The sequence below is a fragment of the Stigmatopora argus genome, chromosome 10 (genome assembly GCF_051989625.1).
Source record: "Stigmatopora argus isolate UIUO_Sarg chromosome 10, RoL_Sarg_1.0, whole genome shotgun sequence".
NCBI classification, from domain to species: Eukaryota; Metazoa; Chordata; class Actinopteri; order Syngnathiformes; family Syngnathidae; genus Stigmatopora; species Stigmatopora argus.
Window position 1 is genome coordinate 12,202,433 of NC_135396.1, and position 13,277 is coordinate 12,215,709.

Below are 13,277 nucleotides of genomic sequence, written 5' to 3' on the forward strand. Positions count from 1 at the left end.
GCAGAGGATGTGAGTCTTACAAGGCTTTGGGTGTGTATGAGAAGATACAGTAAGTTCATGTATTGAAGCAATTCGTTTCAGACACTGGAGGAATTGACCTTGATAGGTGGCAGGAAAAAATATGAGCACAGAATAGCAAGGAAGGGAGTTATTCTATTTCCCCTTGATTCCCATTGGATAATTGATGACACTGCCGACATACACACAAATGAGGCGGACTGAGAACAGACTTTTCTCTTGGAATTTGCATCCTGTCCTAGACATTCGCCGTACCCGCCCAGCAGATTGACTATGTGTTCCTTGACGTCGGCGTGCATATGAGACGGAACTGAGCCATGCTTCCTTTTGGATACACAATCTAGAGACACGTTTGCTCCGGAGATTGTATGAAAACAAATAAAAGACTTATGGTGTCATGGCTTGTCGTCCTTCCTGAAACTGACCACGACCTCAACATGTAGCACAATCAGATGCAAGCCTCATTGATATGAGGATAGCTGCATGGGCGGTGGGGTACTAGCATCCTTTCATTGCTTTTCCCCTGGTTGCGCTGCTTCCAGATGTGTGTTTTCATATTCAAGCATCTAACCCACATGTGTCAAAGTGCCAGCCCGGGGGCCAAATCTGGCCCGCCGCATCATTTTGTGTGGCCCGGGAAAGTAAATCATGAGTGCCGACTTTCTGTTTTAGGATCAAATTAAAATGAAGAGTATAGATGTATATTAAATTTCCCGATTTTCCCCCTTTTGAATCAATAATTGTAATTTTTTAATCATTTTTTTCTGTGTTTTTAGTTCAAAAATCATTTTGTAAAATCTAAAAATATATTTTAAAAAGCTAAAATAAACATTGTTTTAGATCTGTAAAAAACTGAATATTCAGGGCTTTTAATCCAGTTCTTTTAATCCATTTATTTTTAAAAATCTAAATATTATATCTAAAATGGTCCGGCCCACGTGAAATCAAGTTGACGTTAAAGCGGCCCGTGAACCAACCCGACTGACACCCTTGTTCTAACCAATCACATTTCAGCCATTATTTGTTGCCAGGGTCAGAAATCTGCCTTGAGGCCTTCACAATCAGTTCTGCATCATTAAGAAAGCTGACAACTCCGAAGCAAGCAAGCCTGTCACAACCGGGAACAAACATTTTCAGCACTAAATCAAATAAAAACTTATACCAGAAATATGACAGGACAGGCTCAAGTTTCAGCATTAGCTTCGATGGCGATAGAAAAGGAGGAAAGAAAGGAGGATGGATTTTGTGTACAGATAAAAAAGATTTTTGGTGAGTAAAATATGGCTATATTCCTAAATAATATTTCAATTGTATGAGGTTATTGTTGATGCTTTTTTATGTGTCGCAATATTTCAATTGTATGAGGTTATTATTGATGCTTTTTTATGTGGCGCAATATTTCAATTGTATGAGGTTATTATTGATGCTGTTTTATGTGTCGCAGCTGTAGCTGCAGTAAAGGTTTTATAGCCATAAAATAGTTTTTGAGGGTTGGATTGATTCAGGCATAGAATTGAAGGCGTCGGATTGAAATTCACGGCCCGCCACTGCTAGCACCATTTTGTTTATTCATTTATTCATCTACCATACCGTACATCCTCAAAAGGGCCAAATGCGGCCGAGTGCATCACTGACTCATTTTCGTGTCGACAATGTGTCTAAACAATAAAAAAAATATGTAGTTGTATCTGGATTTTAACATTTTTTTATTATCATCCACATCTACAGCAAGTTGAGTTATCAACCCTGTGCACCCGAGCTATGAAAATGATGCGCTAACCACTTGTCCACATCACACGAAGATGAAACCAAAGTTGAGCTGCTACATAAGTGCAAAAAAAAGTAAAAAAGCAACATCTGTATTTTATTTTTCTGGGTGCCATACCAATCTACTGAACTGGGAAGGCATTGCTACAAACTCTGAGCACGACACTTAACGACTAGTAAATCGGACAGGACTAGAAAGGACGGAGGTAGTCAGCCTGCCAGTGGATCATGTGAAATTTCCATCTCTGGTTTGTTCATCAGGAGATTCTGCTCTTTTTACCTGCTCTTTTCAACCGATTGTTTGCAAAGTTTCAAATACTAATTTGTATTTCTGGTTGGGAAAATGTGTTATGCAACTGCAGATCACACTATTCTACATGCTCTTAGTGAGGGGAAATAACTTTTACAGACATCCTTAAACCCCTGACCCTAGCTGAAGGTATTCCTGACAGCCTGGCATCAACAGGAAACCTGTGACCTTGACACACACACACAGCCACAGAAATGATCTCACGCACACACGTACACGCGCATAAGCGCATTGTGCTGCCTTGAAGAGAACGCGTGTCAGTGCCCTAGTCTATTTTTGAAAGGAACACAGTCTGAGGTGATTGACTTCCAAGAAAACAATCGCCGCTAAAGAGCAAATGAAAATAAATAATTACGGATCAAATTTTTCCACCACCACCCCAAAAATCTACTCAAAATATATGTTCCATACATGTCTATTGTCACCAATCAAAAGAGCAGACAAACAGATATACCCTAATCATGTCACGTTTAGCTATTTTGAGACAACCATCCATTGTCAAATCTGCTAAGAGACAGTAGGAGGTGCTGAAGAATATATAAACTCCACACAATGAGGACCGACCTGGGATCGAACCCACGACCCCTGAACTTTGAGGCTGACTGACATGCTAAACACTCGTCCGCCGGGCGGCCTTATATAATTATATAATTCTTTAATCTGAGAATGAAACCCCAAACTTCACAGCTGTGAGGTAGGTGAGCTAATGAAAGAGAGAATTACTTTTGGGGCAAAAGCATCCTTAAAAAATGGAACGTCAACTGTTTAACAACTTACAAGTCGTTGAAAAGTCTGCATTGTTTAACAATTCCTATCAGAAGGAAATGAACTTAACAATAAGAAAGCAGGTAGAGCAGTAGACAGGTAGGAAGAAGACATTGCCTAATGCCCATTGTCCTAATTTATTTGTCTTAAAATGATGACAACAATGACCATTATTTGGGTCCTACTTTTGTGGAAATGGTGTAAACCCGATGCAGCATAAATATGCACTAGTAGGTAATTTTGTAATAGGGAACCCAGCCAATCAATGCGGATCGTCTCATTCCCATTAATATAATGATATTATATTGACAAACATTATTTGGAGGTTTTGATTACAGCGCTTGACATATTTTTTTCAAATAACTGACAATTAACCTCCAGAATGGAACCTGGTATTGCACTTATTAATATCAGCAAAATCATGGTAATACTGGCGGTCCTTAGCAGCTAGGTGTGTTTTTAGCAGGCCTAAACTCACCTCACATTTTTGGGAACAGAATTGTCATTGCGTCAGGCCTCTCCTGTGATACTCGCTCTACTCTGCTGACAAAACCAGTTTGCTGGCGGCCGTTCTGCCAAATTAAGAAACCTGCATGAAAATCCAGATGCGCCTGTTAGTTACATTTGTGACATTTTACAGATAAAGAAACTGCAGTGACACTATATACGTCGGCTAAAAACGTCTCCAATGTATATAAATTGTTATAATTAAAGGATATGTATCATTCCTGTCATGTTCTTTTGTCCTTTGCAGTGACAACTCCAGAAATATTTTTAAAAGGGGTGGCCTTATGGGACCATTTAGTGATTTAGGGTACCATTTTTTTCGTTTTTACAATGGTCCTAAGGAATGATGACTTGGAAGACAGGGAAATGTTGGTGTTGATCTACGCATTATGTCCTTGTAATCAGAAACCATATGCAAACTCAGTGCTCTGGGCAGAAGTGGGTGGGAAAATATCACAAATGTCACATGAAAATAACCTTGGCTATATATATCCATTGTATTGTATTGTAGAGAAGATGTATTTTTTCACTACAATTTTGGTTTTGGGCAGACCATTGACAACACTTGTCAAGTAAGCTACAAGAATTTTTAGTCTAGGAAGGCCTGAGGATGCAAATTAGAGCCACAATTTGTCTCTACAGAGAAATAAATGCAAAGTGCCAGTATGTTTTTATACTATGGCTTTTTGAGGAGACTCACCAATATACGGAAGCGCTGAGTGCTACCAAGGCAACTCAGCATGGTTGCAGTAATCGTCCATTGAAGATTAGATGAAGCTTGCTGCCCTCTTCAGGTTTCGCATTACGACAAACTGTGGACAGAAAAAAAAGGGCTGTACGTATGCCGATATGTGCATGACACCTTAACTGGAAATAATAACTCTACACTCCTTTTTAAAATGTTTTTTGGGGGTGATTTATAAAGAAAAGAAGCAAGAAGCAACCAGACAAGGTTGACTTTAATTTAGATTGTTTAATGTTAATTACATGCTGTGTTTCAGTAAGAACAATACAGGTTCCCTGTCTGTGGCTCCAGTCAGATATCCAGTAGTCCAAATAAGCTCCAAGTTACACATGATGCAGCAAAACAGGAAAATAAGCAAAATAACCTGCACTGAAAGACTCAACCAAAAAAGTCGACTAATGCTGCAGCAAAAAAATACGCATGAGTGTTAATTACAATCTTTTTTTCTCTAATTTCTATGAAAGGCCCCAATCTTTTTTTTGCACCCTAATTCAAACAGGAACTGATAATGCAACCTTCTATGTGCATTGTTACAGTATTGAGCACAAAGTACAGTCCAAAGACACCTCCATAAAACAGAATAACCTACGGTGTAAAAGCACTTCTTTGCCCCACTTGGATATCGCAAATGTTGCCAACGTCCTCTGAAATACTAACATTAAAAAAAAGACACTTGCTTTTCTCCAAAGTGCCAATGAAAAAGTTACAATGATTCACTAAAAACAAAGATAAAATACCTCCCATTAACTAATAGTCAACATCTTCAGTAATAAAAGTTAATTTCTGTAATTACATTAAGAAAGATTCTCAATACATCCAGCAACAGATAAAAATAGTGAAGGAGAGGAGGGGGGAAAAAAAACAAACGAAAAAAAACCCATAACATTTCAGAACCGTTTGTACCAGAGCAAAACAAACAAAACCCAAGGGCTTCTCTTTGTCTCTCTAACTTTGTATTTCCTGACTGAATGAAGTGGTATTTTCTGCAAATGGTGTAAGGTCTAATATTAAAAAAAAAAAAATTAAAATTAAAAAAGATAAAAACAAGGTTATTCACTCTAGGGCCCCATTGGGTCCTGCAAAAGCAGAGGCTGAATATAAGTCGGAAAGGGAAGAAGGAAAAATAAGGAAGTTGAGGAGTGTGACCAGTAGGGTGAGTTGGTGGGTGCTTGGGGGTCACAAGTCGTTGGCTGTTAATGGCAAAGCCATCTCTAAGTCTGTGCTTCATCTTCCACATCTTGCAGCGCTTCTGTGGTCGGTTCTTCTCCTGCAACGCAAAACACAACATGCGTGGTCAGCAAAAAACAAATGGGGGGCAGTTTCATACACACACAGACGAAAACCACAAAAAAAAACCTTTATGACCCTGTATGTATTGTAAGAGAATATCAGGACAGTAACTTCAGGTTTGAACACCAATACCAAGAATGAAGAAATAATATTGGGTAGATTGAAAACCAAAATTGTTTGTAAAACACTTGATGAACAAAAGCTATTGCTTCCAAACTAAACCAACCTAAAAACTTACAAAGCAAGAATTGTATGTTTGTTAATCTCAGTGCACATAAAGTAGTATAAAAAGTGAACAAAGTATAGTTTGTTGATCATTCAAATTTCCACAACATTAACAAGGTTTTTAGCATGTCCCTTACTCCCACTTGCATGTTGTGCAATGTGCAAATGTCAGTCCTTTTGGACAACATGGGATATTTCGTCGAATACGAATCTAGTGTCTGGGATTCTTACTGGAAGTTTCATCCAAATTGCCATCCATTTTGCGCTCATCCCGAGCAGGCATATTGATAAGACTTACCATTGCTGTGTACGCCTACTTCCTTTAGAACATGTGTGTTAAAGTGGCGGCCCGGGGGCCAAATCTGGCCCAACGCATCATTTTGTGTGTCCCGGGAAAGTAAATCATGAGTGCTGACTTTCTGTTTTAGGATCAAATTAAAATGAAGAGTATTGATGTATATTACATTTCCTGATTTTCCCCCTTTTAAATCAATAATTGTAATTTTTTTGACTATTTTTTCTGTGTTTTTAGTACAAAAATCACTTTGTAAAATCTAAAATATATTTAAAAAAAGCTAAAATAAACATTGTTTTAGATCTATAAAAAAACACCCCTGCTTTAGAACAATCCCAGAAATGATAGGATTTGTTTGAAAACAAAAGACTGGTGGTTTAGTTAGCCTTAATAATACTTCACTTGTGGATAAAATGAAAACGAAAATGTTCAAGCGATAGAGGCTACCTATGCAATCGATTGCCACACTGAAGTCGCACAAGTTGAATCATTTTTCAGAACTTGATGATTCACAATGCACTTGTGTTACCGAATTCATCCGGTTTACAGTGCAGTTGAATCAAATGCGGAAGTAAGATGCGGAAGTTGTAGCGATGGTGTGAATTTCAAGGTATTTAAATTGGAAATGTGGTACTTTTCCAAAATGGTTGCTTCAAAAAAAATGTAAGTGTCAAATTTTTCGGATTTCCGGAGTTTAGGGAGGCTGCCCGGAGTCCCAGAGTTTGCGTTACATTTCCAGGTAAACTCCGGAAGTTCCGGAGAAGTTGGCAATTCTGCATTAAAACGCCTTTTGATTTATTTGATTCAACTTTTGGATGCTTTTATTGTAAAGTTGCACCTTGATGAATATAACAACTGTACTGTACTAGTGAAGTGGAAACTGGTTTGCTTGAACAAACAACAACAAACAAATTCTTTGTCATATGTAAAACGCTCTATTGTCTGTCTTTAGCGAGTGTTTTTGATCTTTTTCATCTCGCACAGACAACATTGCCACCGTGCATCTGTTGTCAGTGTAAACTACTGATATATTTCAGTCATGCTCCTTGACAGCCTTCAAACAAATTGAACTTGTTAGCAGCTCACCATCTAACATTGCAAACGTGAAACAAATTCAAATGACTGAAAAAACGGTGCCTCTTTTGTAAACGGGTTCCCTTTTTTGTGCAATGATGTCATCGGTGGTATATAACAGCTTATTTGTGTATTATCAAAAGCAAATGGTGTTGAACACTGGGGTGAACATTTGTCAGCAACAATGTATAGTTGACAATTTGTACTGGTTACAAATGGCCGTGTAAATTAAAAATTAAAAAGTACTTTAATTTGAAGACTGAATCAAACTCAAACTTATCCCTTGTGGTTGCACATAAACCCTTTTTATACATTTTCAACTTCCATCTTACCTTCTCCCTGCATATCGGAAGTCCATAGTGTCAGGTTGTCACGTAACAACTGCATAATAAGTGTGGAATCCTTGTAGCTTTCTTCACTCAACGTGTCCAGTTCAGCGATGGCGTCATCAAACGCAGCTTTCGCCAACCTGAGCAGAATTGCAGTAAATCTGTAGGTTCACGTCTCATTGCCTAAAAATTCAAGCCTAACTCCAATGATAAAAACGCAATACTTTTTAAAATGTCTTTTTGTGTATCCAATTAAATATGGGTTGATGATTTGAAAATCATGTTATTCTTGTTTTTGGTTATATTCAACACAATGTCCCAATTTCAGTGGGAATGGGATTGTATGAAGTGATTTTTTTTTTTTTATCTGGTCAAGGTTTAAGAAAATTTCACTTTCAGTCACCAGAGATCATAAAACCAACACTATAAAAACCTGCAAGCACGATCAGGCGAATTGAGGATCTCATAGTAGAAGACAGAGAAGTTGAGCGCGAGACCAAGGCGAATTGGGTGCGTGGGTGGCAGTTCTTGCGTGGCGAGATCAGTAGCAGATTTGTAGGCCACCAGGCTCTTCTCTGCTGCGTCCTTTCTGCCATTTCCTGTGGCAAACTCTGCCAGGTACCTGTGGTAGTCACCCTTCCTGTAATTTTACCAAATATTTTACTGACTTGTGACGCTGGGAATTGTGTGCTTAAATTTGATGAACAAATACAGACAGATAAAACATTCACATTTCATTGTTTTAAATGCTCACATTTTGTTGTAGAAGACTTTTGACTCCCCGGCGACCGCAGATGGTAGAAGGTGCTTTTCCAATGTCTCCAGGATGTCCCCGCAGATTGATTTAAGTTCATCCTCGACCTGCCATGAATCAAGCAAAAATGCCAACTACCACATTTTGTGTAAAAACACCCTAGTTAACGTTCTCCAGTACACTCTTCAGTCCCAACCAAATACTATCTAATAATGTAGCTGCCCCCAACCCACCTCAAAAAATCTTTTTTTAATTCTGAAATATGTCAACGTTGCATTGGTTAAAGTGTAACTGTTCCAACATTAACCGGTAAACTATTGACTAAAATTCAAGAGCCCCTCCCTCCACTGTCTGCGACACTCTCTGGCCTCTCCCTCACTAATAGCCAGCTCTTATTTCCTTTCATAAAGGCAAGCGAGTGCCAAGTATGACTCAGACTGTTCGGTAGCAGCTCGTAGTGTTTTATTAATAGGAGCTGATGATCTCACATCTGTACATCAAGATACCTTGAATTGTCCATCGCATTTGCTGCCAGAAAAAATAAGACAAGGCAACCGTGACTGGACGTTTGGTCGGCGGACTTTTGGTCGCCGAACGTTTGGTCGCCGGACGTTTGGTCGCCCGGACCCAAATGTCCGGCGACCAAAAGTCCGGCGACCAAACAAGGTAAAACAACATGGTCTACGCATCAATCAAAGCCAACAATGGCCCTGAGCATGTTCACTGAGCAGACGTGTGAGTGTATAAGAGTGTGTATGTACATGGGTTGTCCCCTTAGGAAGGGACGTCAGTCAGTGTCTTAACAAGTTCTCCAACAAAACACAATAAAAGTACGGGAAATTTGGAGCTTTTCTTTAGCCTAATAATTAATAGGGCATTAAGTATGACAAAATAATAATTCGCAGTTTGTATTTAGGGAATTTGAGCAACAATTTTAAATGGTAATTATCAATAACCTTCCGGGCAACCAAAAGTCCGGCGACCAAACGTCCGAATACCCAAGGCAACTGCGCCTGAACACTGTCAAATCAAAGGTTTTTTTTTCTTCTGAAGAATACTTTACCGTTTTTCTGTATTCCCGGACCATCTTCAGTTTGTCTTCTTCGCCCTTGCTCTCATCCAGCTGTTCAACGCTACTGATTATCCTCCAGGAAGTCAAAGGTTTTTTGTTTTTTTTCTGAAGAATACTTTACCGTTTTTCTGTATTCCTGGACCATCTTCTGTTTGTCTTCTTCGCCCATGCTCTCATCCATCTGTTCAATGCTACTGATTATCCTCCAGGAAGTCAAAGGTTTTTTTTCTTTTTTTTTCTGAAGAATACTTTACCGTTTTTTTGTATTCCCAGACCATCTTCAGTTTGTCTTCTTCGCGCTTGCTCTCATCCCTCTGTTCAATGCTACTGATTAACCTCCAGGAAGCTCTCCTGGCACCAATCACATTCTTGTAAGCCACTGATAGTAGGTTTCTCTCCTCCACTGTGAGCTCCAAGTCCATGCCCGCTAGTTTCTTCATGAACAACACCATCTCTGTTGACAAGACAAATGTACCACTGACTTTAACATATTTGTTCAGTTCGGTGAAAACCACGACCGCCCTCCAAATTTTGACATCAAATTCTTGGCAACATTTAAACTTGCTCTGTCAAACTACAAAAACATTGATAAATGTCCTTGTTAGTAAAACAGAATTGAAAATTCCAGCAACAATAGCTGGTTTATTAGTTGAAAACATACACCACTTAACATGTATATATGTTGTGATCACAATTGTCAAAGAAATATAAATGAAAAAAAATCTGTCTAATATCTTTAACAATGGTTAAAACATGGGTAGCCAACCAAATGGTGTAATTTTGGCAACTGTACTATTAATGGTTTTTATATGCCAAACAGCCATCCGTTGTTGCATTGGTTCTTTCGCCTGACTTCGGTGGGGTGTGTAGGTTTGATTCCCGCGCGTTTGAGCCTTGGCTGCGAGTGTGAATGGTTGTCTTTCTCTATGCGTGCTCGATGACCAACTAGCGACCAGTCCATGGTGTACTATGCCTTTACCCCAAAGTCAGCTGGGGTAGGGTCCAGCACCCAGGTACCCTGACAAGGATAAGCAGTATTGAAAGCGTGTATCAAACAGACAAACACTGCTTACTAGCGAGATATATGTTTAATAAATCTTTAATTTTGCAAGTATAAAAATACATAATATTTCTACAAATCTAAAAATGGTGATCGTGTTGATATTTATAGTCACAGGACAACTACTGTTTGTTTGTGTGTGTGTGTGTGTGTGTGTGTGTGTGAGTGTGTGTGTGTGTGTGTGAGTGTGTGTGTGTGTGTGTGCGTGTGCTAAAACTCAAGAGGGAATGAAGGTCACAAAACACCTTTATCATGTGCAACCCAACGGAAATGAACTTGTTTAACGAATTATAAACACACAAAATTTTATTTTTCTGATGAGTAATAGTGGGAGGAGGGGAATGGAAATAGGCAGTGGCTCCTTAGCTGGTAACCGGTCAAATAGTCCCAGGGGCTATTTAGCCGGTAACTTATTATTCAACATTGAGTGAATAGGGGATTTTCTAAACCATTCAACCAATCTTATTGAAATTTGATGTGTTATTGCCAATTGATAGATTTTAACATTAGGTGAATAGGGATTTATTGACTATTATTTAGGCGGTGCCTCCGTAGCCGTAGTTTCTTACTATTTACCCCACACAGAATTCTTGCCGGCTAAATAGCCTAGGCTATTTGACCGGTTAGCGGCTAAATAGCCCCTGGGACTATTTGACCAGTTACCGGCTAAGGAGCCACTGCCATAGAAATAAACGGCAGTATTGCCAGGAAGTGGCCACTGAACACTGTGGCAGACATATTATCGACGACAGTACTATTTTAGCCAATCAAATTCAAGTTGTATTACAGACATGCCCCTTTCCCTGTAATGTAATTAATACCACTATCAAATGCACGTATGCTCGAGCGTGTCTGAGTCAAGGTATAATTGATGTATTAAAATGGCCACAGTCATGAAAAAGGTGTTTCTTTAAGAGGTTATTAAAAAGGTGCTAGAAATGGGTGACTGATTAACAAACAATACTTTGCGCAACCGTCTTCCACATAAAGGTCATTAATTCTAGATGTTTTCTTCATGTAAACACGGAGGTTTAAAGACCAAACCAGTGCAGAATCCCAAAAAGGAAGCGTAAAAAAACCGGCATTACCTGAAAGACCACGTTACGAGAAAGTGCAGTGGCAACACCCTTAGTTCAGTAAATGATAAGATGGATTCCATGTCTCGATAGGCGATTTTCAAAAAACAAATAAATCGTTTAAATGGCATTAAACTTAAATTGCATTCCAGCCAGGTTCCCATGTAGTCACTGGACCATCAATCATCTCTCCCACTACCCCAAATCGCGTGAGTGAGTCAGGGCACATTCATTTAGCGTTACTAAGCAACCTATTAGTGTCGCACAGGCAGGCGTCTAAAAACAACCCCGAGAACAGTAATGCCATGACAGTCTAACAGTTTGCAAAGGAGAGCGAGTGCTGGTCATTTTCATCAATCGAGCTGTACTGTGCGGCAGTGAGAAGGAAGGGAGGAAGGAACACCCCATGAAGCCAACAGTTGTTTTGCACTAAAGGCCCCACAACTTTCACCGCAAGCCCAATGTGCTTCATGTCAATGATTGATCACGATTCCATCAAGCGCCCTTCGCGTGTTTATACGTAAAAGGGAGAAAGTAAATGAACTGCGTTGGTAAAAAAGGGAGGTAACTCTGACAGATCACGCTTCACTGAGCCGCCATTTTGTTGTAGCCCTTTCGCCGAGGCTAGCAATTGCACGACACTTGTTTTAATCCCCTTTCAATTTTGACAGCTGCTGCTAGTAATGTCATTCATTTGCATTAGGCGCCAGCAGCTCTTCCAAAGAAACAGCAACGTGACGCTCGCCGTTACAACGAGAGACTTCGAATTGGTGGCTAAAATGCTAAGCGAGGTTCCACTCTTGTGAACATTAGTTGACTAGTAAAGGGGGGCAAAATCCCAGCGGCGAGCATGTCCCACTCCGAGTGCTTTCTTACCGTCATATCGCTCGGCCTGCTCTGCGAGTTTTGCCTGGTAAACGCAATCCTCTCGCTCTGCCATTGCGAATAGAACTAGTCGTGGGAAACCGTCGAAAGTGACAAATAAATTTGTAGGGGGGGAAACGCGATACCGTGCGCGGTCTTTCAGCGATTCCTCGAGACCAACTGGGTCGACTCGAATGGTGGTGTGCGTTACGCCCAGCCGGCAGCTCAGATAGGATGGAGTAAAAATGGCGGCCAGTCATATCCGGGTAAATCGTCCACGTACCTGAATCGTTTTGCTCTGATACGTCCCATACGCATTGCTTGACTTTAACGGGAGTTTCATTGTGCTCATTGTCCAAAAATGCACTAAATCGTTTTTAGACATACAATAAAAAAAGCAAGCGAACAAACAAAAAGCATCCATGCGACTGTGGAAATACAACCCAGGGAGGAAGTGGTGGTAATTCTCTTGTAGACATTCGTGGATCTTTGGCTATAGGTCTGGCGGCACTTCAAGTGACAAATCCCTTGCCTTTATATTTTGGTTTGCACTAATATATATTTTTTAAATCCAATGTGATAATTGAGCTATCTTGGTTGTGATTTACTTGAACTTTTTGCATTCATTCATTCTTTTATCACATTGGATTTAAAAATATATATTATTGCAAAACAAAATTAGGCAAGGGATTTGTCACTATATATATATATATATATATATATATATATATATATATATATATATATATATATATATATATATATATATATATATATATATATAGTGACAACAAGGGATTTGTCACTATATATATATATAGTGACAAATCCCTTGCCTTTTATATGTATATTTTGTTTTGCAATAATAATTTTATTATTTTTAATATTTTTATTAAACTGGTTGCCATTCATAACATCAGAATATCACATACTGCAGCTATATATAATATATATACACATATATACATACATACATATATATACATATACATACATACATATATATATATATATATATATATATATATATATATATATATATATATATATATATATATATATAGCTGCAGTATGTGATATTCTGATGTTACGAACGGCAACCAGTTGAATTTAGTCATAGGCAATG

At 39.0% G+C, this 13,277-nt stretch overlaps 1 protein-coding gene across 2 annotated transcripts; it reads right to left on the reverse strand.

Moving 5' to 3' along the window:
- Positions 1-4,325: 4,325 nt before the first annotated feature.
- Positions 4,326-12,390, reverse strand: ywhae1 (tyrosine 3-monooxygenase/tryptophan 5-monooxygenase activation protein, epsilon polypeptide 1). 2 transcript variants are annotated; one of them, XM_077610844.1, is made up of 8 exons: positions 12,164-12,389; positions 9,406-9,605; positions 9,273-9,332; positions 9,143-9,202; positions 8,080-8,186; positions 7,759-7,965; positions 7,329-7,465; positions 4,326-5,379 (listed from the first exon to the last, which is right to left on the reverse strand). In XM_077610844.1, the coding sequence occupies exons 1-8, from the start codon at positions 12,225-12,227 to the stop codon at positions 5,324-5,326; spliced, it is 891 nt and encodes a 296-aa protein (XP_077466970.1). In that variant the 5' UTR covers positions 12,228-12,389; the 3' UTR covers positions 4,326-5,323. The 2 variants fall into 2 exon arrangements, with proteins under 2 accessions (XP_077466970.1, XP_077466971.1); XM_077610845.1 differs by lacking the exon at positions 9,143-9,202 and having other exon boundaries at positions 12,164-12,390.
- Between the last annotated feature and the right edge of the window lie 887 nt (positions 12,391-13,277).